General features: G+C 40.5%; 2 protein-coding genes across 7 annotated transcripts; one reads left to right on the forward strand and one right to left on the reverse strand.

The window, feature by feature from the left end:
* The first annotated feature begins 218 nt into the window (after positions 1 to 218).
* On the forward strand, positions 219 to 12,468 carry vill (villin-like). Of its 2 annotated transcripts, XM_039617378.1 has the most exons (21): positions 219 to 368; positions 1,535 to 1,573; positions 4,648 to 4,728; positions 4,862 to 4,936; positions 5,025 to 5,224; positions 5,642 to 5,750; positions 6,056 to 6,166; positions 7,050 to 7,255; positions 7,358 to 7,436; positions 7,534 to 7,632; positions 7,862 to 8,015; positions 8,162 to 8,262; positions 8,374 to 8,511; positions 8,623 to 8,781; positions 9,039 to 9,218; positions 9,329 to 9,474; positions 9,807 to 9,951; positions 10,329 to 10,517; positions 10,744 to 10,812; positions 10,987 to 11,274; positions 12,006 to 12,468. In XM_039617378.1, the coding sequence occupies exons 1-21, from the start codon at positions 324 to 326 to the stop codon at positions 12,117 to 12,119; spliced, it is 2,727 nt and encodes a 908-aa protein (XP_039473312.1). In that variant the 5' UTR covers positions 219 to 323; the 3' UTR covers positions 12,120 to 12,468. The 2 variants fall into 2 exon arrangements, with proteins under 2 accessions (XP_039473312.1, XP_039473313.1); XM_039617379.1 differs by lacking the exon at positions 10,744 to 10,812.
* Positions 12,465 to 26,352, reverse strand: plcd1a (phospholipase C, delta 1a). 5 transcript variants are annotated; one of them, XM_039617380.1, is made up of 15 exons: positions 26,183 to 26,352; positions 22,699 to 22,857; positions 18,664 to 18,785; positions 18,459 to 18,588; positions 18,126 to 18,354; positions 17,805 to 18,006; positions 17,317 to 17,461; positions 17,018 to 17,170; positions 15,297 to 15,446; positions 15,049 to 15,205; positions 14,850 to 14,966; positions 14,578 to 14,756; positions 13,892 to 14,027; positions 13,647 to 13,796; positions 12,465 to 13,254 (listed from the first exon to the last, which is right to left on the reverse strand). In XM_039617380.1, exons 1-15 carry the CDS (start codon positions 26,201 to 26,203, stop codon positions 13,163 to 13,165), a joined length of 2,142 nt encoding a protein of 713 aa, XP_039473314.1. In that variant the 5' UTR covers positions 26,204 to 26,352; the 3' UTR covers positions 12,465 to 13,162. The 5 variants fall into 5 exon arrangements, with proteins under 5 accessions (XP_039473314.1, XP_031588331.1, XP_039473316.1 ...); XM_031732471.2 differs by having other exon boundaries at positions 18,664 to 18,892; XM_039617382.1 differs by lacking the exon at positions 26,183 to 26,352 and adding an exon at positions 24,905 to 25,091.
* Between the last annotated feature and the right edge of the window lie 686 nt (positions 26,353 to 27,038).

Genomic DNA, 27,038 nt, shown 5'->3' on the forward strand with positions numbered 1-27,038 from the left:
TCGAAATTTTAAACCCAAGGTAATCCCAAGTAGTTCACACTTGAGCTCCGCTGTTCTCTGCTGTGACTGCTGGGTTAAGTACATGAATTTATGAGCATGAGCATTTATGAGCTGGTTAATGTACAACCAAAGGGGAGCTTAGCTTCGTGTGATATCTTGATGTGAACTTTTAGCTTCCGCTTGCGTATCAGCCACTTTTACTGCAGCAGTGGATTAGGCATTACCGAGCCCTTTGTACAAGCTTGGAGAGCGCTTGTTTCTTTTCTCCTCAGATATGCAGGGACTGAAGTTCAGTGCAGTGTTTAAGTCATATTCTGGTCATAATGGAAGCCAAGAATGAACTAAGAAGTGAAAGGCCATGGTCAAAGGTAAGAAAAGCTTTAGCCTTCAATTTGTGATCTAAGATGGTTATGTAACACTGCAGTGTTCAGATTACCAGGCAGGGATTGTGTGAGTTATATGACACAAAGACAAGCATAATCGACGTAACGCTGAACATAAAACAGCAAGATAGTCTGATCTGTGATTTAAGCACTGACTGCAATGCACAGTAAAGGGACTTAAAAGATTGCTCACTTACTTTGAAAATGTGTGGGGTACCAGCAGATGCAGAGCTTGGTGGTCTTGGTTGAGAAATAAAAGAGCTTTGATTCTGAAGTGTTTAACAGCAGTCAGCACTCACAGGCTCTTTTCGGGTCTGATCTATAGGATCTGGCAAATTCTTGCACCCTTTCTTCTCAAGAGTGTTCTTAACTTTCTAAGGAACCAACCCACCATTGTTTCATTACATTAACTTCAGTGTATGGCTTAGGAATAATGTGCACTCCATGCGACGTCTTTTTCCCCCCTATTACTTCTATTACTGTGCAAATAAATGTAAGCACAATCTGCCAACACCTTCTCCACTGGGAGCTTGAACGCCCGGTGCTGTAAACCTTCGATAATGTCAAGCGTTCTTCAAGTGTCTGTGTGAGTAGGCGCAGAATGAGAGATTTAGCGGAGAAGCGTCTGATTCCTTTCCAATAGCACTCAGAGTTCCCTGAGTCCAATTCCCCCATCTGCTAGTTGTAACGGTTGTAAAATGAATAATTGGTGTCAAGTGGTCCCTGTAATGCCCACTGTGCTGCCGAGGACTCAGTCAGACATAAACACAACTGTGATTGGCTTCTATAAATCACAATCAGGACACTGAGAGAAGCTGGGGGCTATCTCAAACAAGGAACTGTCAGGGATTTCCTCAAATATGTTGACTCTGTGGTGTATTGTGCACCCCCCCCCCACACACACACACACACCTCCCTTTCCACCCGCATCAAGTGTGACAGCTGGTAAGGGATGAGAAGGGGCGTATCTAACACTGTGGCACTGTAAATATCGAGATAGAAGATGACAGGTGTGTTCATACCTGGGTGTGGTAACAAATACATCCAGCCCTCTATGCCTCGCACTCTGCAGCTTGCGCATTAGAGGAAAAGGCAGCGGTATCTTATAAATACAGACCTTTTACATAAATCACTATCTCCACAACTTGTAGGAACCAGCCAGGACTTCACCACGGCAGTCACAGGACAAGGTAAGACCCATCCTACTACTATTTCTTTGAGAATAGCTACCTTGTTTTCTGCTTTGTGAACACACCTCTATTTATTTTCACTGACTCAGTGTAATCTGGAAAGAATAACATCTTTATTATCACATTTAAGGAGTTTTTTTTAACACAGGTTTCCAGTGGTTTTTGGGTTTGTTTGTTTTTTTGGAACCAACGTGATTTTACACGACTTGAAGAAATACGTACCGTGCAGCATTAACAAAAGTGATTGTGTACGCTCCACCAATGGACAATGCAGGTTAATTGATAGGGAACCAGTCTGTCCTGTCTGAGTAATAGAAGCAATGCCGCTCACAGGTTTATCTTTTCATGTGGTATTTGCTCAAGTTTTCAGTAATTGTTTTAACTGGGGATCAGATTGCACAGTTTATTTATTTTTTATAACAGGGATTTGCAACCACAGCTGAAGCCATTGATAACTGGCAACCAGGCGTGATCGTAGTTGAGTTGATTACTTTCAATTAATCAAATATGACAGTGGCGTCACTTCTTCATCCAGATGTTTGTTTTTTATCCTTATATTATAAGGAATAATCTCTGTGTACATACATTTTACAGCTGAATGTGCGCTCTGTTTAACATGGAACTGTGACATTACTGTCAAAATCTAATGTGTAATGGAAAAACATGCAGGGCAGGGTGTATCCTGTCTTTAAGAAAAGGGAAATAAAATATGGGGACTATGTTTTAACAATACACACACACAAAGTTATTATTAATTAAAAATGAATGACATTTAAATATTTATTGTGTTTATTTGTCAAGCTATTGATAGACTCCCTCCAGTCTCTTGGCTGATAGTAAGCTAACATGGCACGACCGAAGTTTAGCACAAGTTTTTTAATTTAGACAAAGTTGAGTTCGAAAGCAATAAAACACACCCTTTTTTGTTCACTGGACTCGGGTCATTATGTTTGATAGAGCTCCCTGTGATCACCTTTATCTAGATCAATTTTTGCTGTGTAGCTGATATTTCAATCGACTGACTACGATTAGATATTTTATGTCTTTATATTTTTGTTAATATTACACCTGTACTTCACATGTACATTTGGCAACATGTACTTTTGGCACCTAGCTCTACTGGATGCCTAAACTTGGATAATCTCTTTTTAAAGCTGCTCACATGCAACCTTAATTGCGTTATAAGCTAACATAAGACGTTAGCTTATAATTAGGTATTTAAGCTCAAGTGCTAGCTCTTCATTTTCAAATCTCACCTGCTTCTTTTGTTTGTCGAGTGTGTGTCACCTCTTTATCAGAAGACATAAATACCAGAGCCTGTTAATAATACTATAAAGGGTGTGGTTAACTAAGTGTTCATCTCACACCACCAATCACTGCCCAGTTAGATATTTTATTACTAGACCCGGAACAAAGATTAGAGCTAGTACATGTAATACTTCTTTATATTACTTCTCCCAAGAATAAGTTCAACCACATCTACTCCAGCTGTTTCACAATGTCATATTATGGCATCAGTGTTGCAAGTGCATTCATAATATGTTCTTGTTTCCATACAGGCTAACGTTGGCTCAGCTGGTGATACTGTTTGCTTATCAGTGCTGTTGTTTCTGATATCCCAGTCAAGAGGCTGTTAAAGCACCGCTGATTGCAGGGCTTGTATTTTCCTACAGCACCAAGCTGATACTCATTAGCAGGATTAGAGGTGCTTTGCTGTCAGAGAGTCAGTCCTTTGAAAGCATTCACTTGTCATTTTGGAGACATCTGTTTCCAGTGAAAAGACAGCGAATGCCAGGATGAGTAAGAGTGAGGAAGAGGTCTCTAAAGTGAAATATTTTTTCTGTTCAAGAACTGTTTAAGGAGTTAGGAGTGAACATGTATTTTTCAGTGTGCTAGTTAATCTTCTAAGTATTTATCTCTTCAGAGTTTGTGCTAATTTTATATCATTAGGTGTTTTGTTTTACCTTACTTTTTTCTTCTTCTTCTTCTTTTTGCAAAAAACAGTTAAAAAAAACAAACAAACAACAAGCATTAATTAATTCTTATAGTTTTGACTCTTTTTCCACAGCTAGCTAGCTATTACCTTTAGCTGAAAAGCTAAAACAAGCTAGTGGTGGTGTCGGTGGACAACATGAATAAAAAGGAGATCTTTATAACAGGGATAGCATATTTTAGTCTTTTGACAAAACACAGTGAAAAGTCCATAGACTGTACATAAAAGTAGCCACCGTGATGTCATCTGTTAATTTCTGCTTTTTTAAAAACAGGCCTTGACCAAATTTTTTGTTTTAGTTAATCAGTTTATGCTAACGCTATCAACCTGGTTTGATTGAATAAAGTGTATGCATTAATGACTGTGTATTAAGTGGGTTGCTAGCCTTGGCTAACAAAAATACAAGCTTAAAAGAAAGTGCAGAAAACTCTGAAAACCTGTTACTGTTAAGATTTTTTTTTTTTTACTACAGCCAAACAGTGAACGTCCTCTTTCATTCTAAATATGGTCATAATTTGCTACATGAATATTGCGCTGTGTTGTGGTTAAACTAACAAGATCATAAACTCATTAGAAGAGTGCTTACTACAGTAGTAAAACCATGTCAGAAGTTTCTTATGGACTTTAACATTACAACTTTTTTTTCGCAATACGAAAGGCTACCCCTTTCTGGCCATTAAAGATAATGTAGGTTAAAGGCACTTACATGTACAGTGACATCATTTTGTAGAACTAGAAGTTATGTCCGTCTTTTATTTACAGATATCTTATAAACAGATACCTTGTTATAACCGTTTTATAACCAAAAAAACCCACAAAAAAACTTTTCGCTAAGCATCTTAACAGCTTGTTGTCACATTGTGGCATGAAGATGTGTTGGTTTGGGCATTAACAAATGTGATGACACAGTTTGTAAACCTTAGCAAACCTACATTCAAATTTAACAGTGAGAATATTTTGAGTTTAATCTATAACAATTAAGACATTAGAAGCTCATCAATTGCTTTCATGCAAATATGTAAACTGTTTGTGGCAGTAAAGATAAGTACAAATGTTTTTTTGTTTTTATGTGTATTTACAGTTCAGCAGAATGATGAATGAAAACAATAATGCATTTAAAAATGTCCGCCGAAAGCCAGGCCTTCAGATATGGACCATTAATGTGAGTCTAAAACGCATTACACGCACACTATGTTGTTGACATTGTTGGTCACACTGCTGAGCTTTAAGTAGAGCTGCGGTATGTTGAAATCTCATATTTGTTTGAGGTCTAAATGGTTGTTTTCTTTATTCAGAAAATGCAAATGGATCCCGTTCCACCGCAGGCCTTTGGCAATTTCTTTGAGGGAGACTGTTACATTGTTCTATATGTGAGTAAAAAACTGGGTGATTTCACGAGATATTTAAATATATATACATATATCTCATATATGTGTCACCTCTCATTATTATCACCAGATGAGTGAGAATAAAGGCTCCCGCCAGTCTGCTGATATCCACTACTGGGTTGGAAGAACCTCCTCTCAGGATGAACAAGGTGCCGCTGCAATCTACGTCACCCAGCTGGACGAGTACCTGGGTGGGAGTCCGGTCCAGTACAGGGAGGTGCAGGGCTACGAGTCACCGCGGTTCAGGAGTTACTTCAAAAATGGCCTGATGTGAGTTCCCGATGAAGGCAGCTGGTGTTTGAACTAAAGGGGGATGGTGATATACTCGAGGGAATGAGTCTCTCCTATACACACACAAAAACACACACACTTATGTTGTAATCTTCCTGAGTCATGGCTTACAACACTAATCCGCCTCTATGAAATGATTATGACACAAAACACACTTGTTTTCTGAGGCTTAGCTTTAAAAAACACCAATTTCTCTTGCCCAATTTATTAACCTTTAACCTTTAATTGCATGTTTGCTTTATGGTTATACAACCTTAAGGAAAAAAATCATACTGATTAAAAAAAAAATGTTCCTTTAATGTTTTATTTTTTTAAAATGTCCATTCAGTTTCAAGTCTCTGGGTTTATGTTTTTATTGCACTTGAACTTTGGTAAAGTACACTTCTCTCTCCACAGCTACAAGAAGGGTGGAGTGGCCTCAGGTTTCAACCACGTTGAAACAAACGCCTACAACGTCCTGCGACTGCTGCATGTCAAAGGGAGGAAGGATGTCACAGCAACAGAGGTATTCAGAAAACAAATTAAAGGGATGTGAAAGGCTTTACGAGAGTCTTACCCACTGCCTCCCTCTGCTGCTATCAGTGGCTTCACACAGTCACGCTACAAAGAGGTGCTGGCACCCCTCCTTAAACAGATTATGTCTTGTTGTCGTAGCTGTCTGTGTAGGTGTTAATTGCCCGAGGGGTGGTATGAGAGTGTGATACTTAATTAATACGCTGTATTGTTTCAGACGGTGTATACTGTCCGTTTGAATGAAGCACAATCAGTTATTCAACTCTCCACTGTGTTTGTGTGTGTTTTTCCTTGCAGGTGGAGGTGTCATGGAGCAGCTTTAACAAAGGAGATATATTTCTTCTGGATATCGGGAAAGCTATAGTGCAGTGGAACGGCCCCCAGAGCAACAGAAGAGAGAAGCTCAAGGTAATCCTCTGCACTGATTGGTTACAATAAGCAGCGACACGAGAAGTACTCAGATCTCGTGAAAAATGCACACTGTGGAAGCAAAGTGAGAAAGAGGAAAGAAATTTAACATTTTATGAACAGAAAGGTGATAAAATATGTCTGCACTAAGGCTGTTTCTGACAAAGGGAGAATGACTGGATTGATTAATGACTAATAGAATGACTAATTAAATTTATTATTGTGTGTCAAGTGAATTTTATGAACTCAGGGCCTTGACTGGCCTAATGCCAGTCAACAAGCCAGGATAAATAGGACGGTTGCATTAGGAAGGACATAAAAGGTGTGCCAAATCAAACGTGCATCCATCCACTGTGGCAACCCCTTGGAAAATAAAGGAGCACTGAAAGTGTCTGTAAAGTTTAATAATGTACACCACTGCCTTTAGCAGTAAGCTTTCATTTATCTGTGAAATTGGAAACATGCATGCAAGAAGAGTTAGGAGGGAATGGTAACAACAGAAAAGGAAAAACCAACAGCTATTTTTTTTATTTCCTTTGAAAAGCGCTATATACGAACCAGTCCATTTACCTTTTAGGGGTGGCTGTAGCTCATCAGGAAAAACAGATTGTCTTCTAATCAGAAGGCTGGTGGTTTGATCTCCGCCTGCTCCCGTCTGCATGCAAACGTTTCCTTGGGCAAAATACTGAACCCTGAATATCAATGTTAGATAAACATTAGGCACAGAAAAAGTGCATGTGTTTGAATGAGATATGTGCACTATATAACAACCAGTTCTTTTACAGTGAAAGTGTGTATTTTTGCGTAACACCTTTAAGTCGCTGTTGTCACTGAGCAAACAGTTTTCACTTTCGTGTCTTTGTTTCTCCCTCCGTCTTTCCAGGCGGTCTTGTTGGCTCAGGACATCCGGGACAGGGAACGCGGAGGTCGCGCTCAGATCGGTGTCGTGGAGGGAGGAGATGAGCGGAGCTCGCCAGAGCTCATGAAAGTCCTGACGACTGTGCTCGGACCAAAACCGGCACAGCTGAAGGAGGCCACATCGGATGATGTGCCCGATAGTGCGCAGAAAAACAGTGTCCGACTCTACCAGTAAGTATATTATACTTCCACTGCATTGCTCACACAAAACTGTAGAAATTGATTTCAACTATTTACCAATATTACACCCATTTTTCTGATTTTCTTCCTCAGCGTTTATGACAATAGTGGGAATCTGGTGATTCAAGAAGTGGCCAAGCAGCCTCTGACACAAGATCTTCTGAAAACCTCGGTAATTAGTGTTCACTCTTTGAGAATGTTCCCTAGATGCTAAAATTAAAAAAGAAAAGTGGTTCAGTTTCAATGTTTTTTTTCTTTTGGTGTTTCAGGACTGTTTCATTCTGGACAACAAAGGGTCTAGTGTGATGGTCTGGAAAGGAAAGAAGGCCTCCAAAGAAGAGCGACAAGGAGCTATGAATAGGGCACTGGTGAGTATACAGAATGACGACTGCAAGGATCTCTGCCTCCTGTTCTGTCTTATAAATTAATTGTGTCAATTTGAATCCCCTTTCTCCTTAAATGATTTTGGATAAATATAAATTCATCATTATATTCTTTCCCAAGAATCGCCTGGCTTGAGGGGATTATCTCAGTTTTTATGTGCTTTTTTGGAGATGTTTTTCACTACAAGCTTTGTCCATCAATCTTTTCCTCCAGAGCTACATTAAAGCAAAGAAGTACCCAGCCAGCACCACTGTGGAGGTGATGGCTGAGGGAGCAGAGTCAGCAATCTTTAAGCACCTGTTCAAATCTTGGACAGACAAAGACCAAACTCAGGGCCTGGGTACCACACACAACGTTGGAAAGATAGGTAGCCTCTTCAAATCTACTGCTCAATCCACTTCTTCAAAATAAATTCCAGCACAGTTAACATATTTTCTCTTGATATGCTATTTAATGTTATTTGCTGATATTTTGGTGTTCGTCATTAACTCTGAACATTTTGTGTCCTCACAGCTAAGGTCGATAACGGAAAGTTTGACGTGATGGAGCTCCACGCACGCCCTGAACTGGCAGCACAGTACCGCATGGTGGACGATGCATCAGGAGACGTTAAGGTGGGAAAACATATGCAGGAATCAACGAATACAGACAAACACAGTGCAGATACTTTTCAGACTTCAGCTGCATTGTTGCGTGTTGTTTGAGCTGTTGTTTTCCTGTGTCAGGTGTGGCGCATTGAGAATTTGGAACCGGCTGAAGTAGACCCAAAAACCTATGGGCAGTTTTATGGAGGAGACTGCTACTTGGTGCTGTATTCATATAAAAAAGCAGGCCAGCAGCAGTACATACTCTACATGTGGCAGGTCAGTGTCAAACCAATCCATGCTTCCTCGTTCTCCATTTCCTCCTGCTTCTGGAAAACTGACAAGCACCTTCAATGTGTAAACTTCTTCTTCTTCTTTTTTTTACTTCAGGGACGCCATGCCACAAGTGATGAGATTGCAGCAAGCGCCTTCCAGGCTGTCAGTATTGATCAAAAGTACAATGGAGCCCCGGTCCAGGTCAGAGTGGTCATGGGAAAGGAGCCCCGCCACTTCCTGGCTATTTTCAAAGGCAAACTTATCATTTTTGAGGTATGATTTTATGATTTTCACACTGAAAATTATTCTTAGCTGGATTAGAAATTCTCACCAGCGACAAAAAGTAAAATATCTGCATGGTTTGTGTGTGAAATTATGACACATGGAAGTAATCCAGCAAAATCAAAATAAAAATGAGTTTTACATGGATACAATAAAAGTATCCATGATGCAAAAATAGATCAATCAAAGCTTTAAATAAAAGTTGAAAGAAACTGGAAACTCAGTGTGTGTGTGTGTGTGTTCTAAAGGGAGGAACAGGTCGACCTGGTGTGGTTAACCCTGCCAAAGATGCCAGGCTCTTCCAGGTGAGAGGGACTAATGAGCTGAATACTAAAGCCACAGAGGTGGTGGCCAGGGCCGCCTCTCTCAGCTCCAATGACGTCTTCGTGCTGAAAACTGACAATATCTCCTACCTGTGGTATGGAAAGGTATGCATCATGGGGCTGTGTAGCAGGCTTTGAAATAACAAAAATATTAGTTTAGTTTGCATTTGACACATTAAAACCATTTGTTCCCCTCATTTCTGCTTCTGTCCCAGGGCTGTAATGGGGATGAGAGGGAGATGGGGAAAGCGATCTCTGACGTGCTGTCCAGGCATGAGAAGCGGGTGGTGATGGAGGGCCAGGAACCTGCTGAATTCTGGATAGCTTTGGGTGGAAAGGGCCCCTATGCCAGTGACAGGAGGTAAACTATTTAAATTTTGCATTGTGACAAAAATAGGATATTTTTGGCTTTTCGCTTAACAGCACACTCCAGCAGTCAAGTATTTACAATGAAGGGCGCTCAATCTGGGTCCAGAAAGTAAAAAAATAGCCAGTATAAAAACAAATTAGCAAGGACTTCAGGATTCATCCAAAAAGTCCCTTTAATCACATTTTGAACCATTTCCAAGCTTACATTAAATCTGCCTGGATTATTTTTATACCAAGGTCAGTGGAATATGCCCAATGTCATCATACACAGAGAGAGAGAGGGAAGATTATCTGCTGTTACGAGGAAGGTCTGTGTCATTTCAGATTCGAGAGGGAGGAGCCGCTTCACAGTCCCCGGCTGTTTGAATGCTCCAATCAGACGGGGCGCTTTAAGATTACCGAGGTGGATGATTTCGCCCAGTGTGACCTAGATGAAGATGACGTTATGTTGCTGGACACCTGGGAAGAGGTGAGCGATGAAAGGAGCTGAAATCAGTCAGACCCTGATGTTGATTTGGGGCCTGCTTCCTGTTTATGAGCATCTCATCAGGAAGATTGTGAAGCTCACTGCACATTAACTGGAAACAGCCAGTGGAAAGCCACAACTTGATAGATATGAAACAAACAGTATACTGTATTACACAAGCTTACTGTTTCCTCCTGCTATGGTTTCTAATCTAATCTATACTGGTGTTAGCAACTCAGCTTAACTCAGCTCAAGGTTATGTATGTAATACTTCACACAGAAAGACCGAATCAAGCCTAAAGCTCAGTTTTCGGCAACTTACGCAGCAGACTCTTTGAGTAATTTGTCTCTTTATCTTGTTTTCTGTCTCTGAATCTCAGCTTTTCTTGTGGATCGGTAACTCCTCCTATGAGTATGAGACCAAAGAGGCGCTGAACAGCACGCGGGATTACCTGAGAACTCACCCGGCTGGACGTGACCCTGACACGCCCATCATCTTTGTCAAGCAGGGATACGAGCCGCCCACCTTCACCGGATGGTTCAACGCATGGGATCCCCACAAGTGGAGCGTGAGTTTATAACAGTTTCCTCTTTCAACTTTCTGGGATCCCATAGAAAGCATGAAAAATTCCCATTACAGTAACATGCAATCAGTTGATTTAATCATCTCAGAAGCTAGGAACAACATACAAACACAAGTGGATGATTCAATGGATTAATTGAAGATGAAGAAGTCACTGCATGATTACTAACCTTTACTGTGACGAATCTTGGTTCCGTTGATCTTCTCAACAGGGAGGCAACTCCTATGAGGAGATGAAAAACAAGCTGAGTGATTCAACATCTATCTCACAGATCACTCTAGTAAGTAACTCCCACTGATCACACTGACGTGCTAACATCACAGCTGTAATACCTACTAACATCTTTAATGTCATATATAGTAGTGTTGCTAATCTGTGAATGTTTAAATCTCTGAGGTTTACCTTTGTTTTTTGGGGAAACTGCTTCTGTAAAACTTCTCTTTCGTGGCTGCAGGACCTGCAGAACACTAAGCTGAACAAGACTCCTGTTGGGGGAGGTGGGGGTGGTTACAGGGCACCTGGGGGCCCCCTAACTTCTCCGCCACCCAACAAGGCCTACTTCCAAGATGAAACAGATTTTTTCCCAAGACCCTCTAGTCCCACAAGACCCCAGTCTGGGATGTCCTCCTCCTCTGCTAGTTCCTTGTCCTCTTCTGGAGCTGGAAAGATTCTTGACCCTGAGCTCCTCGTCAACAAGACTCCGGACGAGCTACCAGATGGAGTGGATCCCACCAGGAAAGAGGTGTGTGTGCAAATCAAATATAAATGGTACAAATCAGCATTTGATCATTGTTTAAAGTCGTTCTCAGGGCATTAATTAACACCCTTAAAAGTGACGTCTAATCATGACAATAACAATTTAGAAGTTATTGTTTTTTGGAGTTTTTTTCTGTAAAATTAATCACGTCATACCATAAAAAAGGCTTCAATTTGATTTGACACCTATTTAATATGTTTACCTGCAGCAAAGCAGATTTGGCTTCCTTTGGTTTTTGTGACTGTAGTGCCATTTAAAGTCAAAAATCCTCAGCCACCATTCATGTGATATGTTGTCTAGCATATACAAAAATATAGTATGGACTTGTTAGCAAGGTTCAAAGTATTATTTCCATGAGATGGGATTCTTTCATTGCTCTGAATTTGGATTAACATGTAGTAATATAAATGAAGCTATTTTAATCATCAACCGAAAAGGTCACTAAACAGCTGCAGATGGATGAAAAGTGGCTACAAAGAGATTAAAAGTGACTGCAGAGCCGCATAAAATGCTTCTAGCGAATTATAAACAACCGCAAAGAGACACAAAGTCACTACAAAGAGACAATATGGGGCTTTCCAAGAAAGGGTGGGAGGCCTTGCCATTGTCTGTGCCTAGATGGCTATTGCAGTCATAAAGTATACTAATGTAACAGTGCTCTGTGTACAGCAGAGGTCAGTCTAACCGTTTCCCATCCTCTGTTCTTCGATTGGCAGGATTATTTGTCTGACCAGGACTTTGAGAACCTGCTCGGTTCTACTCGCGCAGACTTCCAGCGTTTGCCAAAGTGGCGTCAGAATGACTTGAAGAAGAAAGCAGGAATTTTCTGAGAAGGAATCACACGTCTCCAGCCTGCCTGCTGAGAAATCCGCTTGTAAACCAAACTATAAGGCAGCATTTTAGCTCAATATTTTGTTTTGCTGTCAGAGGGGTAAAAAAAAATCAACCAACATCCCAAGTTGTTTAGATTTAACAAATGGTATTTATGATTATGACCATGAATGTAACTTGTAATAATTTAAAGGACGTGACTGACATTTCTAAGATTATTTTTTTAATTATTCTGCTTTATATTTATCTGTATATTTTTTTCATTTCATGTAGATCATACTGAGATGATGTTTTGCTAGCATTTTATCTGAATCACGAATGCTGTGAATAAACACAGAAAACCATTGACCAGGGATCCGGGGAGTGGTTTAATTCAAGAGCTAGTGCAAAAATGTGTGAACTGTAAAAATGCTGTAGAGCAATGGAAGACACAAATAAACCATGACACAAAATATTAGAACTTGTTTCAGGCACCATCTTAAAAATCTTCTATATACAATGCTGGGAGCATTCATAATGCATTCATAATGAAAGGACAGAAGCACACAGACATACTATGTCAGTAAACAAAACATTTTTGATAGCAGACTTGCTATCAGCCTTGTCATTATCACTCTTATGGCATCAAGATGGACAGTTTAAATCAAGTTTTAAAAGACTATCCCGTAAAGCTGCTGAGAATCTAGAAAAATTATGCTACTGTCAGTATATTTAAGATGGGATTCACACAAAACCCACATAATAATGCACATTAATTATTAAACTTCTCCAGAGAATGGTAAATATAGTTGGCTACTTTTCCTCTCATTCACTTCATTCTTTCTTTGTCACTTTAAAGGCTCTCCACCAAACCGGCTTTTAAAAAGCTAAAATTATACAATGACCTAAAAGTGTCAGACACTTGTGAGTCAGCAGCTGTGGTATGTAAAAAAACAAAACGAAAACTAGAGTCAAGTTATTTAGCTTTAAAATCTGGGCTTTAAATTCCATTAGAGTTTACAAAAGACGTGAAGTTTGATTGGTTTTCTTTTCGCAAACAGGCCTACGGGGCATCCAGGAGCATGAGGTGCACAAACAGACTGGCAGAAGAGATGATGTCCCCTCTCTTGTTGAGCACCGGGACATGGCGATATCCTGGAAAACAGGAAGCGAGCGTGAGCTTTGTCAGCAAAATGAGCAAGCTGTTTCATAAACCTAAAACAATCACTTGAGCTATGATTTGCATGAATTTGTATCTGTTTAATTTCTGTGTAGTTGCGGTCCACACAGAAGAATTAAATAAGGGAGACAAAGTATGTTTAAAGTGGAATTAAAGAAGATGATAATGTGATAATAGTGCACAAAGAAAGTCAAAGCTGTGAGCGAGCACTGAAAAGAGAGGATACTGTCTTAACACTTTGATATTTTAATTACCGCACAGACCATTTCAGTCATCAGCCTCTTCGAAAATTGGATTGTTGCTAACTCTGAGTTAGTGTCGCTTTGCTTTATCGTGTTAGCTTCATCAAATCTGTGAGCTTTCTTACCGTTCTGTACGCTGGTGAGTGGCAGACAGTACTGCCCGATAAAATCGTTCTGCGATGCCGTGTCGTGGTCCTCCAACAGAAATCGCACCAAGGCCAGCTCTGGCACACTGATGTCAAACTGGAATTTCTTATTCCACATAGGGTTGAATCCTGCAAGGACGAATATCTGTGTTTTTTTAAAATTCTTTGAAAAAGTGTTTGACAAGTAAGTGCACTTATGCTATACTTGCACATTTAACGCTCACCATTATTTTCAATGTGATCTGTCTCCTTGCTGGCATTGTCTGCCCGGACACCGTGGATCTCCACCTTCACCAGAGGGTCTACAATGGATTTTTGCTTTTCCTTGTTGATTTTAGGTAACTGCTGAGCTGAGATCACCTGTTGAATTGTGAGACAATAATGCGCAGACGCGATCACGTGACAGTCCAACTACAGACTAAGTTCAGATCTGATTAGATATCTACAGCATGGTGTCCAGCTTCCGCAGCACGCTTCGATGCTTTCACCACCAGCATGATGATTTATCTGTTTATCAAGTAGTGGCATAATCAGTGGTGAAAAAAGGCTAAAAATCCATTTGCTTTATTTTAAGTGCTACTAGCTAGTGTGCAGATCATGACTAATAATGCAAAATGTAATAAAAAGGACTTGAGGATTAAAAAACATTAAAAGTAGCTCCTCTTTTCAAGATAAGTTATGTCAGTAACTATTCGGCCAATGATTGTGTTAAAATTCTTTTAAATAGCTGCAAGCTGGCAAACAAAGATAAAAGGATTCAAACTTCTAGGCCAGAGCGAGGGGAAATGATTAAAGCTCATTAGCAAGTTGACACTACACATACTGTAAACTTTGTTTCCTTTTAAAAGGAAATTCCACAGGACACATTTAACCTCTAACATAGGCATATCTTTCTGGAACAAACTCCCACCATGACATGAAAGATCTTCTTCTTCAGCCACGACCCTTCGGTAAGTGTGTTGGGGTTAAACTGAGAGGACAGGCTTCTCTGAAATTCAGGTTTCAGGATGTAGCCACAGAAGCCATTCGGCAGAAACCGTCCCTGGTTTAAGTGCATCTCCTTGGAGTTAGTCTGGAAGTTCAATGCCACTAAAAACCAAATCAAAGGGGAAAAAAGCGTCAAACTGTTTCATTAGTTTTAATTGGTTTACGTTAGTTTGCGTGCTGCGTATTGGAGCACACCTATCTGGCAGCCAACGTTCCACATGGGCACCGGATTATAGTTGGAGGAGTCGGTTCTGGAGCCAGCAGGGTAGATCCTGCTGAGTTTGTCCATGTTGTGGTGCATGAAGGCAGTAGCTACAACATGTTAAAGCAGATTTTTTTTTAAACTGTGAGTTCTTGCATAACAGTAAAGACAGTTAATGCAGTGTGTGTTTACCCGAGGTCTCAGCCAGGTTGAATGCTTTACTCTCCTTGAAGGACGACATTTCATAGAAGGCCTGGTTTTCTCTGGAGTGTTCAAAGCTGTTAAAGTGCACGCTCTTACAGTAGATGACGATGTCTGAGAGCTCTTTGTCGAGTTTGATCTTTGATTTCTGAAACAAGAACAGACAGACAAACATGAAATCTGAAACTGAAAATTGTTATTTCAATTTCTTGCAAATGAGTAAAGAGCCTTTGGCACACCTTTGGTTTTTCTTTCTGGCTATTCTCCTTACACTCTGCAGCTTCATCCTCCTCAGACACGGTGCCATCCTCTATCACGTTGTTATTGGTGAAGATCGAATCCAGTTTGTTCAGTCGTTTTCCCTTGATGAGGAACTTTCCCTTAAGTGCCTACAAATAGACACAAAATATGTTTTGTTGTGTCATTTCTAACACTTAAGGTACACAATGTGCTGTGCTTTGGAAATCAAAATTGCTTTCCTTAATATAGAAAGGCACAATTTAACTCTGTGACAACACAGATTGCGTTCCTGCTAGTCACCCTCCAAACAGCCAATACTCTAAAGCATAGCTTAAATTTGTGTTGAGGCTGAAAATGCCACAGGCATCACTTCATGGGAGCTGAATTTAAAATATTTTTATTTCCTCTCTCTCTCTATTTCTTGTCTCTTTCAGTTGTCAAGGTATTCCAATCATTTTGTAGCAGATTCCCAAAGTAACACATAAAAGTGGGGGAAATAATCATTTGAGACCTCCGCCGAATTTGTAAGTTTGCTTACTTACAAGGAAATGAACAGTCTGTAATCTTTATGTTAGTTTCCTTTTAATGGAAAGGGACAGACTGTTAATCAAAAAATTCAGAAAAAGTACAATAAGCAAAAGTTAGAAACGGATTTAGCCATCATTGAGGGATGTTTTTAATCCCTTTTTATCCTCAAGCAAAACACGACTTAGTACTTAAGTTCTTGTAGCTGGTCACCAGGTTTGCACATATCTCAGCAGGGGTTTTGGCCCATTCATCTTTACGGACACGTTCTAAATCTTTTAGCTTTCTTCCCAAAAAGTTGATTCTGGTTATCTGGATTTACTTTTCTCTCCACAGCTTTTCTGAAGGACTGAGGTCTGGAGACTGGGTAGGCCTCTCCGTGAGCTAATGTGCTTGTTCTTCAGCCACTTATTTGTTGCCTTGACATAATGGTTTTGGTCACTGGTTTGAATGCTGGGTCATGCTGGAAGACCCATCCATGACCCATGTTTATATATTTTTTTAAATATTCAGGGAAGGAGGTTGTCATCCAAGATTTTATGATATATGGCTCTGTCCATTGGCCCCTCAATGAAGTGAAGTCATTCTGTACCCTTAGCAGAAAAACAGCTCCGAAGCATAAAGCTTCCACCTCCATGCTTGACTGTGGGGATGGTGTTCTTTATACCATATTCACAATTTCTCCTGTGGAGAGGTTGGAATGGAAAAAAATTGTTTCTGTGGACAGGTAAACTTTATACACATAAGAATCCAGACAGTGGGAATCAGCATTGTGGCTGGGTTGTAGGTGATCAACACTTATTTCATGTATGACATGTAAATCTGTTTCTAGCATTTATTATTGTATTGTATTGTATTTGGAGACTAAATTCTGCTCACTAGAAGTCTGTGTTATCAAACAAGGTGTTGTCTCAAACACACTCACTCAGCTGTTACAGCAAATCATCAGCTACTCAGTAGGTGCAAAGTGAGACAAGCTTTATCTGAGGCTATAGATCGATGATGTCTTGATGTCTTGTATCACATTAGCTTTGTTTCCTAAACAAAACTTGGGTCATGTTAAGGAAAACAGCAAAGTGAAAAATCACACTGTTAGGAAGCAAAATGTTAAGGTGTGGTCTTCCTTTGGCGATTTTTTTTATTAGGGTAAGGTGATATATTGTATGTCATTGAATACAGATAATGGGATACACACCTCAGGTGATGGGAAGTTAGTTGGCATGGTGTCACCCAGAGGCTTTTTGACCAGAGCGTCACCCAGGAAGAAGACCAAATGACGGGCCATAAGCTTCTGTTGCTCAACTGAACAATGGTTCTCTAGAGACAGAATCACTGGGTACTGGGAAGTCTGGAAAACAAAGGAAACAATGTGAAGGTGAACTTCAGACCTTTTCCAGTTTCTAATGTGTTAAGGTGAGGAAAGGGCTGGGAATTCAATGCGGTCTCCAACATAGGCAGAGTAAAACATCCAAAGTCAGTGAATATCTCACGTACTTTGAAGGCGTAGTCTTTGATGGCTTTGATAACATCTTTGAAGAGCACTTTGGATGTGAGTGTATGGCCATGGTAAATAACAGGTTCTCCATTAGCCCCGTCCCAACAGTCTAGCTCCACGCATCGGCAACTCTTCAGCAGCGCTCTGCAAGCAAAGAAAACATTCATGACCAATTAGTGATTTTACATCCCTGAAACTCATGAACTTTGCCTGTGAAAATAGAGAGATTCCTGCGCTGTGGCTTCTGTTCCACCAAAAACTCCTGGATCCCAAAACAATATTTTATAAAGACTTAGGAACTACTAGGGTGGCCTAAAACAGGCATGACAGAACTTCAGTTCAGTCTACCTGGAGGCTAATGCATATTTTTAAAACATAAACCATTAATATTATAAAAACCATCTATCCAAAGTAGCACATTTATTCCATGCTTCTATTTCACCTTTGTTTAATGCTGTCGGTATAAAAGTAATTCTACAAAATTTACTTTATGTAGGCTTCTGTGCTGCTTGGCCCTTTGAGTTGGTCTGCCATCAGGTATGTGTTGTGTGAGGAGGAGATGTAGTAATGGTTGAGGGGCTGGTTCATGTCCTGATACACAGATCTGTGGGCTGGGTTCAAAATACAGCCATCGTCCTGCTGCAGGTACATCAGGAAGCCATCTTTGGTCATGCAATTGTTCTGCTTTGCTGTGATACACATGGATGAAAGTGTTGAGTGGAAAATCGTGTATAATACAGTTGAGTTAAAGCCTTAATAATATGGCTACTATATTTTTATCAATCCCTGGTTTCCAGACTAAGTCTACCTGTTTCATCTACTTCATATTTCTCAATCAGCCTGTGGGCGTCCTCTGCAGTCGCCTGCTCCCGCTGTTCGTTCAGCAGAAAGTTCAGCAGGTCTCTGTCGCTCATCTGACCCTCTGTTTGAGCATATTTCCCATAAATGACATTGATCTCCTCTCGGTGTGTCAGCGTATAGTAGAATTGCTTGATCTCTTCGCCTTCCAGGGTGCCTGAATTGGATGTGTCACATTTCTGTGCAACACGATCAGTGAATTATTTAACCAGATCTAACATTTTATGAAAGAGTAACAGTGAATTTCAAAGATATATTTTGTATTTTTCTGACAAGGGCTCACCTTGAAAAGCTCAGCTGCGTAAGAATCATCAACTTCAACATTGATCTGCCTCAAGAAGTGTTTCACCTCCTTTAGCGTCATCATGTTGTCGCCATTCTTGTCAGCCTTACGTATGCAGCTGAATATCCAGCTGGAATTCAGATGTAAGGATTTGATGTATTACGCACAAAAACATGCAAACACATTTCTCTATTGTTAAGGATACTGTTCGCTCTTCTTCTGGTTACTGAGGTTGTGCATGTTGTTGATGACCTTCTCCAGGCTGCTGACCCACTTATTTACATCTTCCGGAGATTCTGCCATCAGGTCGAGATTCTTCTTGCGCCCCTTGAACATGATGGAGAAGCAGAGGTCTTCAACGCTGGCATCAGTGTATTTTTTAAGGCCCTCAGACTGGCGGCCCTTTCGAACCGATTCAATGTCATCAATGGAGACTGTTTGGAGAGTGAAGGGGTGTTTGTTAGAAAGTGTGGCCCTGAGAAATCACTGAAGGTTAGTGTTTTAACAGCTGTAAAAACTCTAACAGAGTTTCTCACAAGCCTCAAAGTCAATATTTGGTATGCCCATCTGTATTCTTCAATACAGCCTCTATCAAGATGATCCCACACTGCTTCAGTAATGTTGAGGTCCGGGCTCTGGAGAGGCCAATCCATGACTGTTAGTGTTCCAGCTCCCAAAAATGGCACTACAGCATGCAAAAATATAAAGTAAGCTCTGGCGGACTTGGTTCTATGGTAGGTCTTAAAGGGTTAATAACATGCTTTTTGGACACTTTTCATCTGCAGTAGATAGTTTTTTAGGTATTGCACGGTGGATTAAAATCTCACTGTACTTTTCTCCACGCATAATTAATTTTAACAAGATCCTCAAAGTCACTACTCGAACTGCTCCAATTCCTCAATTTTTTTAAGGACACACTGCACACCATGCCAGGTTTTCAGCTAGTAGCTTGTTGGGAAAATGTATTTGAAAACACGTGTACAAGGAGTGGACTGAGGAAAAGTGAAAAAGCAAAATATTTTTAAAAATTCAGGTATGACAAGTACTGATATCTGCAACTCTAATCTATACCATAAAAAGCAAATTGTGATTATTTTAATATATTCATTATTGACTGCTATGTCCCATCTTTTATTTCTGGTATTAACAACAGCTATCAGGATGGTAGCATTCAGCCATTGTAATCCCTTGACACACAGTCTTTCCTAAGATAAGTCCATATCTTGTGGCGGCAGACTTTTTGTCCCAGTGGTTACAACTGAAACTGTTTTTCTATCTTATCAACAGGAAGGCTTTTGTCTCAGCAGGCTGCATCTGTTGCCTTCACTCACAAATCTGCAGCACAAAACTTATGTCTTCCAGGCAACTTTCTGCATGCACTGGCAGAGTTTTTGTGAGACCCCAACAACATTTATGAAGCAAAGGCTGACTTTTTGATATTTTACGTGTGTAAAAAATGCATAATGTGGCCCCAAGAAAGTGCTACCATTGCTTTTTTAGCAAGCATTGTCTATTTACAGGACATCAAAATTAGCATAACATTTTTGTTACATTTTCGATCACTATAAAGCCTTAGCCAATGGCCTTCACAAACTCTTGAGAGCAGCTAAATGCTGCACCATGTTCACGAGCTAGTCACTATCTTTTTTTGGTACTAGACAGTGTGTAAACAGTTGGCTTATCAGAGCTTTTCAGTGGAAACAGATGAATCCTGCTGAAAACAGAGCTCTTGACTCAACACTGTAGGCCATAAAAGCAAAAAATTAGGTAAAAGACGCTAAAATGGTCAACCAAGTTGAGTTGGGCGATAATTTCATTACAGATAATCCTTTAAATACTTGCTACGAAGAAAAAAATTGATTTATGCAGATTAATCTGTAATAGACTATTTACAACATTGTAACAGCAAGTCTTCATGAATGTCCTGCTGTCAAACGTACTACTAAATCATGTTTATAATAAACCAGATTGAGCCATTTTACCCAAACAGTCTTAATGTTTAAGAGTCATTTTTATGCCTAACAGCTGGCTTCTCCAACATTTTGTTGTTATCTCCTGTAAACCTGAATTCTTTTGCAACACAAACCCACTCCAGATTTGATTTTGACTTTACTGCACTTTAAAACAATTTTACACAATCTGACCTCTCCTGAACCTCTTTTCAAACACATGCACTCATACAATCAAAGTGTCTCGGACTAAAATGTTTATCTATATCACCCATACAAAGACAACATACATACAAAAGGTCACTGCACACTGATGCAGCCAATGCATCGGAGGCCAGCTCTATTGTTGTGCAACAGAGCTGGCCTTAATGTACGGAAGAGCATGCACCGCCGCGTGTGATGTCATTGCACTACACAGCAGCACAGGCCCTTGTAACAAAACAGCAAAGACTACAGGCTTAGCCATGAGGCCATATATTATGGCTGGGCCACAATCACTCCACATCTACTCCCTGCATCCCAAAGTTAGAGAAGCTTAATGAATCATTCTACTTTGAAGGAATCTAAAGTTCAAAACAGGTAAAAACAAAAACAACACACTGAAGGGGCAGTGGAGTGAAACACACCCATGTTTTCCAAGCCCTGCCTCAGCTGATTGCTGGATGACTAAAATACCTTAAAAGCACTCAGCAGAAAAGGGAGTGTTTTGTTGATCTGTGCATGCACATTATCTCCAACAAAACAGAGGTTGTGAATTTGGACCAATTTCAGGGAATCCCATCTGGAGAGACTTGCCACAATGTCCAAGTCATGTTATCCGTGTCACGCAGACATTGTTTGAATACCACATGAAATGTTTACACAAAGAGAGTTTTGTGAAGGCCTGACGAAAGTTCATTCCGCTGTTTCTAACAGTCTTTTCCTCAAAGGGAAGTTTGATTTAGAGGGTAAGACAGTCGCGCCAGTGAGCGAACAAACCAAACAAAAAGTACATCTTTGAGTGTCAGTCACTCTATGTTCCGGTGCTCACCTGTGATCATTAGAAAAAGGTCATAATACAATGAGTTTCCTTCTTAGGGTGGCTGGAATCCACATTAGAAAGAGTAAGGACCTTGAACATCCAGAGGGATCTTTGAGTACAGCCGTTAAATACCAGTTTGGGCATCTAATTAGGATGTCTCATGGGCAGTTTGCTTTGGAGGTTTTCCATGCTTTCCCAACTGGAAGGAAAACCCAGGGTGGAACCCAGAATCCACTAGGGAGATTATATATCTCATCTGGCCTGGGAAAGCTCCCCTAGGAGGAAGGATACGCACAAAATAATCGATTGATAGATTAATGGATCAGTTATTGAGTGGATCAGTGGATGGATCAATAGATGGATTAAAACCTTGTTAAATTGCCCAAACTAAGCTATGCTGTCAGTGACATAAGTAGGCTAAGCCAGCTTTTCAAGCTGACAAATTTGACTTGAGTAAAGCACAGCAGCAGATGCTCTCATGAAAAATATGGTAAAAAAAAAACAAAAACAAAAAAACAATACATGCTGTCCTCCCACAATCTCCTCTATTTTAATCAAAGTGCTTTAGAGCTGACTGGTAAATGCAGCTGAAGCGCACAGGAAAGCAACGAAATAGCAGCTTATTTCCGTAAACAAAGAAATTCCTGTTTGTAAGAAAGTTTGGTAACGTTAGAAAACATCGTGTTTGTAAAGAGAATATTAGAGTCATTATTCTCAGTGTTTGTTCAAGGCTCAAGTGCATGGCAGAGGTGAGCTCGGAAACCTGAGCTACCTGAGTCCCAGTGGATGCACACATGCTGTACATTCACAGCCAGACAGTGGCTCACTGAACCAAAAAAACCTAAGGAAAATAGTCTCTCTAACACACACAGACAAACACACAGCCGGGAGTCACACTAGTATCTCCCAGTCTGGCTTTGGCCACACCACAGTACCTATCAGCATGGAGCTGTTTCCACACATATTCACTACTATTGGTATATGAGGGTGTGCTTGTGTGTGTGTGTGCTGTAAGGGAATACGCTTTTGTTAAGATCTGAAAGGAGAGCTCTTAGCGGACAGAATAATAGAAGAGCGGTCTGCAGGCCAAAAAGGTAGATGTTCTCATCAGACTAAAATCATTTAAATGGAACACAGAACTTGTACATGGACCTGCAACAGACTGGAGGCCTGTCCGGGATATGTGGAAGACAATGGCTGGCTGGATGGAACGCTGGGCATGTAAATACACAAACATATATAATAAAGTAAGCACAGAGGTTACACTCACAGGTGTGGTTTTGCTTGAATGCTTTCTTCGACTCATGTGAAAAGGTCTGGCAGTCTTCCTCCAGTTTGAAGTAGCGGCCATGCTTCCAGGATTTTGAGCGAACCTTGACCAGTTTTCCTCCCAACAACAAGAACTGGAGATCTGAATCTCCCTCCAAACCTGCGGGTGTGAGGACAAAAGGAGCAGTCACGCAAGTTTCTGCATTCTGTATTTTAAAATATACATAAAGTTCCAGGAAACACTTGGTCAGATATTGCAATAAACTGAGCATTAATAGCAGAAGTAAATAAATGTTATAAATAAAACTGATCAATATGCTATCAATACTTGCAATTTTATCCATGTTTAATATGAGGATCCACCAGTTTAACAGTATATGTGACAGAAAATGAAGATAAGCATTATTAGTTACACCTTAAATTAATTTATAGGTCCCGTATGGCTGTCATACACGAGTACCAACAAAGAATTTTGGAACCATCTATATCTAGAATAAAATCTAAGCTATGTGCAGTCCTGTGTCTTTTTTTATCGCCGGCACACCTGTCGTACTGTAGCATAGTGCAGTGTGTCACAACATTTCAGGCAAGTAGAGACAATAGCCTGTCATTCAGGTGCAGCAATTTGCTGAGTGTTGCATTCTGGGAAGGGTGTGTGCTATCATCCGAACGAATGACTCAAAGCATATTTGTTAATCAGTGCTGGAGTTTATCAGTGTAAAAGTGTTTGTTTCACACAGCTTTATGAATTATAAAATTCTCTCTAACTGAGACTGAGAATATGCAACACTTTCCGAGTAAACAAAGGGCATTTGAGGATAACACATTAAATACGACTCAGAAGGGAGTGTTTTTATGGCTGTGGGCAGGATCGCAACATAACAGACATTTCTTTTTCGCCCAGATCACACCACAAGCCCACAGAGGCTGTTTATGAGTCTCTGGCCTCTGCAGCCAGGGAGGAGGACTGGCCAGTGCTGCACCTCCCCTGCCCAGTCAGGCTTTCTGTTGGAGGCTTTGCTCTGAGCACCTTCTACGTGTTTGTCAAGCCTCATTTCTTGTAATCTACTTCACTGTGAAGAAGAGCAGCCCGCTTTCAGTCATCCAACAGCTTCATGTTACGAAAGCAGGCGCTGACATGTTCCTTACGCATCAAACTTCTCTGTTTGCATTTTTTTTAAGCAAACTAATCAGTTTCAGATGGGAAGAGCTCTTTACTGTGTGCACCCAATTATACAAGCTAGCACAAGAAAATTCCAAGAACTGTGAAGTGAGAGGGAGGCGTGATGGCGCAAGTTCACGTCATGTGTTTGGATGCCAAACAACCCCCTTGCTCTAAATAAAAATGACTAGTTTGACGATCAAAAAGTGAGTCTTTGTCACATTGGAAAACCATTCCCACACAGTACAATGTCATGTGACCTGAGTAGGGAATGTGACTATTTCAAACAATTCTATTTTCCTACAAAAAGGACATGGCTTTTAATTGCTTAACGGGAATGCAGTGTTGTCAGATTACGACTGTGTTATAAATGACACAATAAGATGGAAAGAAATTTAGACATAAATACTGTGCTGCCCTCCTCTGTGCAGATGACTAATACTCAGGAAACTATGCTGTCTAGAAGGGGAAACAACAAGAGAGAGAAACCCGAGAATCGAACACCGCAGAGGTTTCCCCTCAGCTCATGAGGTCTTATTGAAGTTTAAGCACATCCTGTGTCTGTAGTCTCATTTGTAACGCAGTATAGTTTATGTCACCTCGTTTTCAGCTCCATCACACAGACCCTTACGCTGCAACTTCCCTAACGTCAAAGAATTCACCGCTCCAGGCAACGGGGAAGCCTCCATAAAGCGTTAGAGTGCACGGAGTCAAAACACAAACTATATGTTTATTCTCAACGTCACGACAGAAACATTTATCATCCAAGGCTGCACGTGATTGGTGATATTTTTTTCCTCTTATTTGAAGATATAAAGTTTCGCAAAATCCATGTTATCCAAACATTACGCGCACGCGCCTGCCAATGTTGGCAAAACAGTCGAAGGCGTCTCAAGCGCGTTTGCACCTTCGGAGGACTCACCGAGGCGTTTTCCGTTCTCCTTCGCAACTTTTTTCAGGTGTTCCAAAAATGCTAGTTCCTCGGATTTTGTCCTTTTTGGCCGTTTATGAAAACAAGACATCTCGGTTAAACTTTCTTGTTTACCCCAATGGGATGAAGAGACTGGCCGGTCGGGTCGATGCTCGATGTGGAAGAGAAGCAACACGTAGATCTCCCCTCATGGGGCGGGTCCCAAAAATAATCTGTTTCTGTGTTAGAGCCGCAGTAACCTTGCTTACCTGTCCTTGTTTGCACACTCTGAAGGAACCGTTCAGCGCTATGAGGGTGTGAGTCTGCTCTCACCTAACCTGTAATCTTAGTGATAAACTTTTTTTTTTTCTTTAAAAAACTTCTAATGGGCGGAAACACATCTGACTTGACTTAACTGGGCCATCACTCTCACAGAGTGAGGTTTGTCTGCAATAATAAAAGGTCTTATGCGCTTAAAGAAGAATTTTGCGGTTGCTTATACAGAGGTAAAAGGTTACAATATGCCTTTAAATAAATTTCTATGTAAAAAAGCAGTATGCGTTTTCCACATCCCTATTTTCATGACTTCACGGGCTGCTGTAACTGCTTCCAAACACAAATAAAAGCAATGTTATATATCTATACGTTTATGAATATTTTACGTAATAACCATTTTAGTAATGAGATGTGAAACAGCGCCATCCTAAGGGAAAAGCGGATTGGCCTGTAGTTTAAAAAATTGCAAATTTAAATAGGATATTTAAAGAGCGAGGGATGTTTTAATATCCTCAAGGATGTATAAGAACTGCAGCTCATCGATAAAAAACCTGTGTTACTACCTGATCAACGATCTCTGGGTGTGGTTAGAAAGCAAAGTGAAAAATGAGATGAAACATAACACCTGCAATACCTTCAATATTATTCGTTCAGCTCGACGAAACGTGTCATTGTCGTGGTAACAGAAACATGTCACGATGCCAAAACCAGGAGCCCACCTCAATGTTTTGGATGGCAAATGTGCGTTGAAAGAAAACCAACAGAACGTGAGAAATTGGGAAGTATTTCTCTAACCAGGAAACCACAATGTTGTTATGTTTAGAAGCACTGGCTCTTTCTTTTTTTAAAATGATATATATGTATAAGTATTAAAAGCTCCTGTTGATTAATATTTGTTATTTTTGTCTCAATTTTAGACATTAGACAGGAGACTTTGTTATTTATTGAGGAGAGAAAAAGAAAACAGACCCAACTTTCATTCAAACATCAAAAACAAACATGGGTTTGGTGTAGCTTGCTTAATAATCCTCTAACTGGCACAAAATCGATAAATCAAACACATTAAAAAACGTACGCTTTTTAGTGCAAGTAGACTAAATCTGTGCGCTCACATGCACAGATTTTTGAGCAACTCACCAAGTTTGCTGGCTGTGCCATTGAGGTCCATTTTTATATCAGCTAATAGAAATCAACATGTGCAGTGCAGCAGGTCCCGGGCTGAATAACAGGAGTTATCCTGGACATAAAACGTGTCTTTTTGCCCTGTGGAGGAATAAATCCTGTCCGCGGTGCCCTCCACACAGTGTGCAGTGAATGTCAACCCTCTTGGCACGCTCTTGCGTGCTTTCGATTCCACACCCACTGCAACACCGGTCGGACAAGTAAAGCACTGTGAATACTCTTATGTCTTCTTACAGTGAAAATTATACATGTGGAAAGAAATACTAATTTTGCTTTCATAAAGTCAAACTTAAACCTCCAGATAGTTTTAAGAATGTAGCAGCATCGACCTGATTGCCATTGTGTGTTATTTGTGCCATTCTGGCACGCAAAGTGTGATGTGATTTATTCAGGGGTTTGCCCCACTCTGGTACAGAACTGCCATTTAAAGCCCTCATGCTTTAGCCTATACCTCTTTGCACTGCAGGGTTAGTGTTGTCATTACTCCACAGCATACCACCTCCATGTCATCGTCACTTCGGTTTTCTTTTTAAAAACACATCTGATCTCTAAATCTCACTCTAAAGCCTTCTGACCTCAACACATAACGAGAACTGCTCTAAAGAAACAGGTTGAACAGTAGAAAAAGAAAAACAAGCAGAACCAGATTTTCATTCTCACAGTCAATCTCTTGTGCACGCAGAAATGCTCCTGATCAATTGTGTGTGGGGGTTTGGGTGTGTGTGTGTTTGCTTGTGTGTGTGTCACTTAATGTGGATGGGATGCTTTGAAAAATAGGTAAATAGTGTTTGCTTTAGTTGCACAGACTCCT

This window comes from Oreochromis aureus, linkage group 9 (assembly GCF_013358895.1).
Source record: "Oreochromis aureus strain Israel breed Guangdong linkage group 9, ZZ_aureus, whole genome shotgun sequence".
Lineage (NCBI taxonomy): Eukaryota > Metazoa > Chordata > Actinopteri > Cichliformes > Cichlidae > Oreochromis > Oreochromis aureus.

What these genes read in the sequence shown, in the direction of transcription:
- vill (XM_039617378.1), top strand. Translation starts at nt 324, where the DNA reads ATGGAAGCCAAGAATGAACTAAGAAGTGAAAGGCCATGGTCAAAG. An exon ending in AAGATCTTCTGAAAACCTCG is followed by an intron (nt 7,437 to 7,533) that starts GTAATTAGTGTT and finishes TTGGTGTTTCAG; the next exon opens with GACTGTTTCATTCTGGACAA. An exon ending in TGCTGGACACCTGGGAAGAG is followed by an intron (nt 9,952 to 10,328) that starts GTGAGCGATGAA and finishes TCTGAATCTCAG; the next exon opens with CTTTTCTTGTGGATCGGTAA.
- plcd1a (XM_031732472.2), bottom strand. Translation starts at nt 24,881, where the DNA reads ATGTCTTGTTTTCATAAACGGCCAAAAAGGACAAAATCCGAGGAACTA. An exon ending in GCCAGAAAGAAAAACCAAAG is followed by an intron (nt 15,206 to 15,296) that starts GTGTGCCAAAGG and finishes TTCTTGTTTCAG; the next exon opens with AAATCAAAGATCAAACTCGA. An exon ending in ACTCACCAGCGTACAGAACG is followed by an intron (nt 13,255 to 13,646) that starts GTAAGAAAGCTC and finishes CCTGTTTTCCAG; the next exon opens with GATATCGCCATGTCCCGGTG.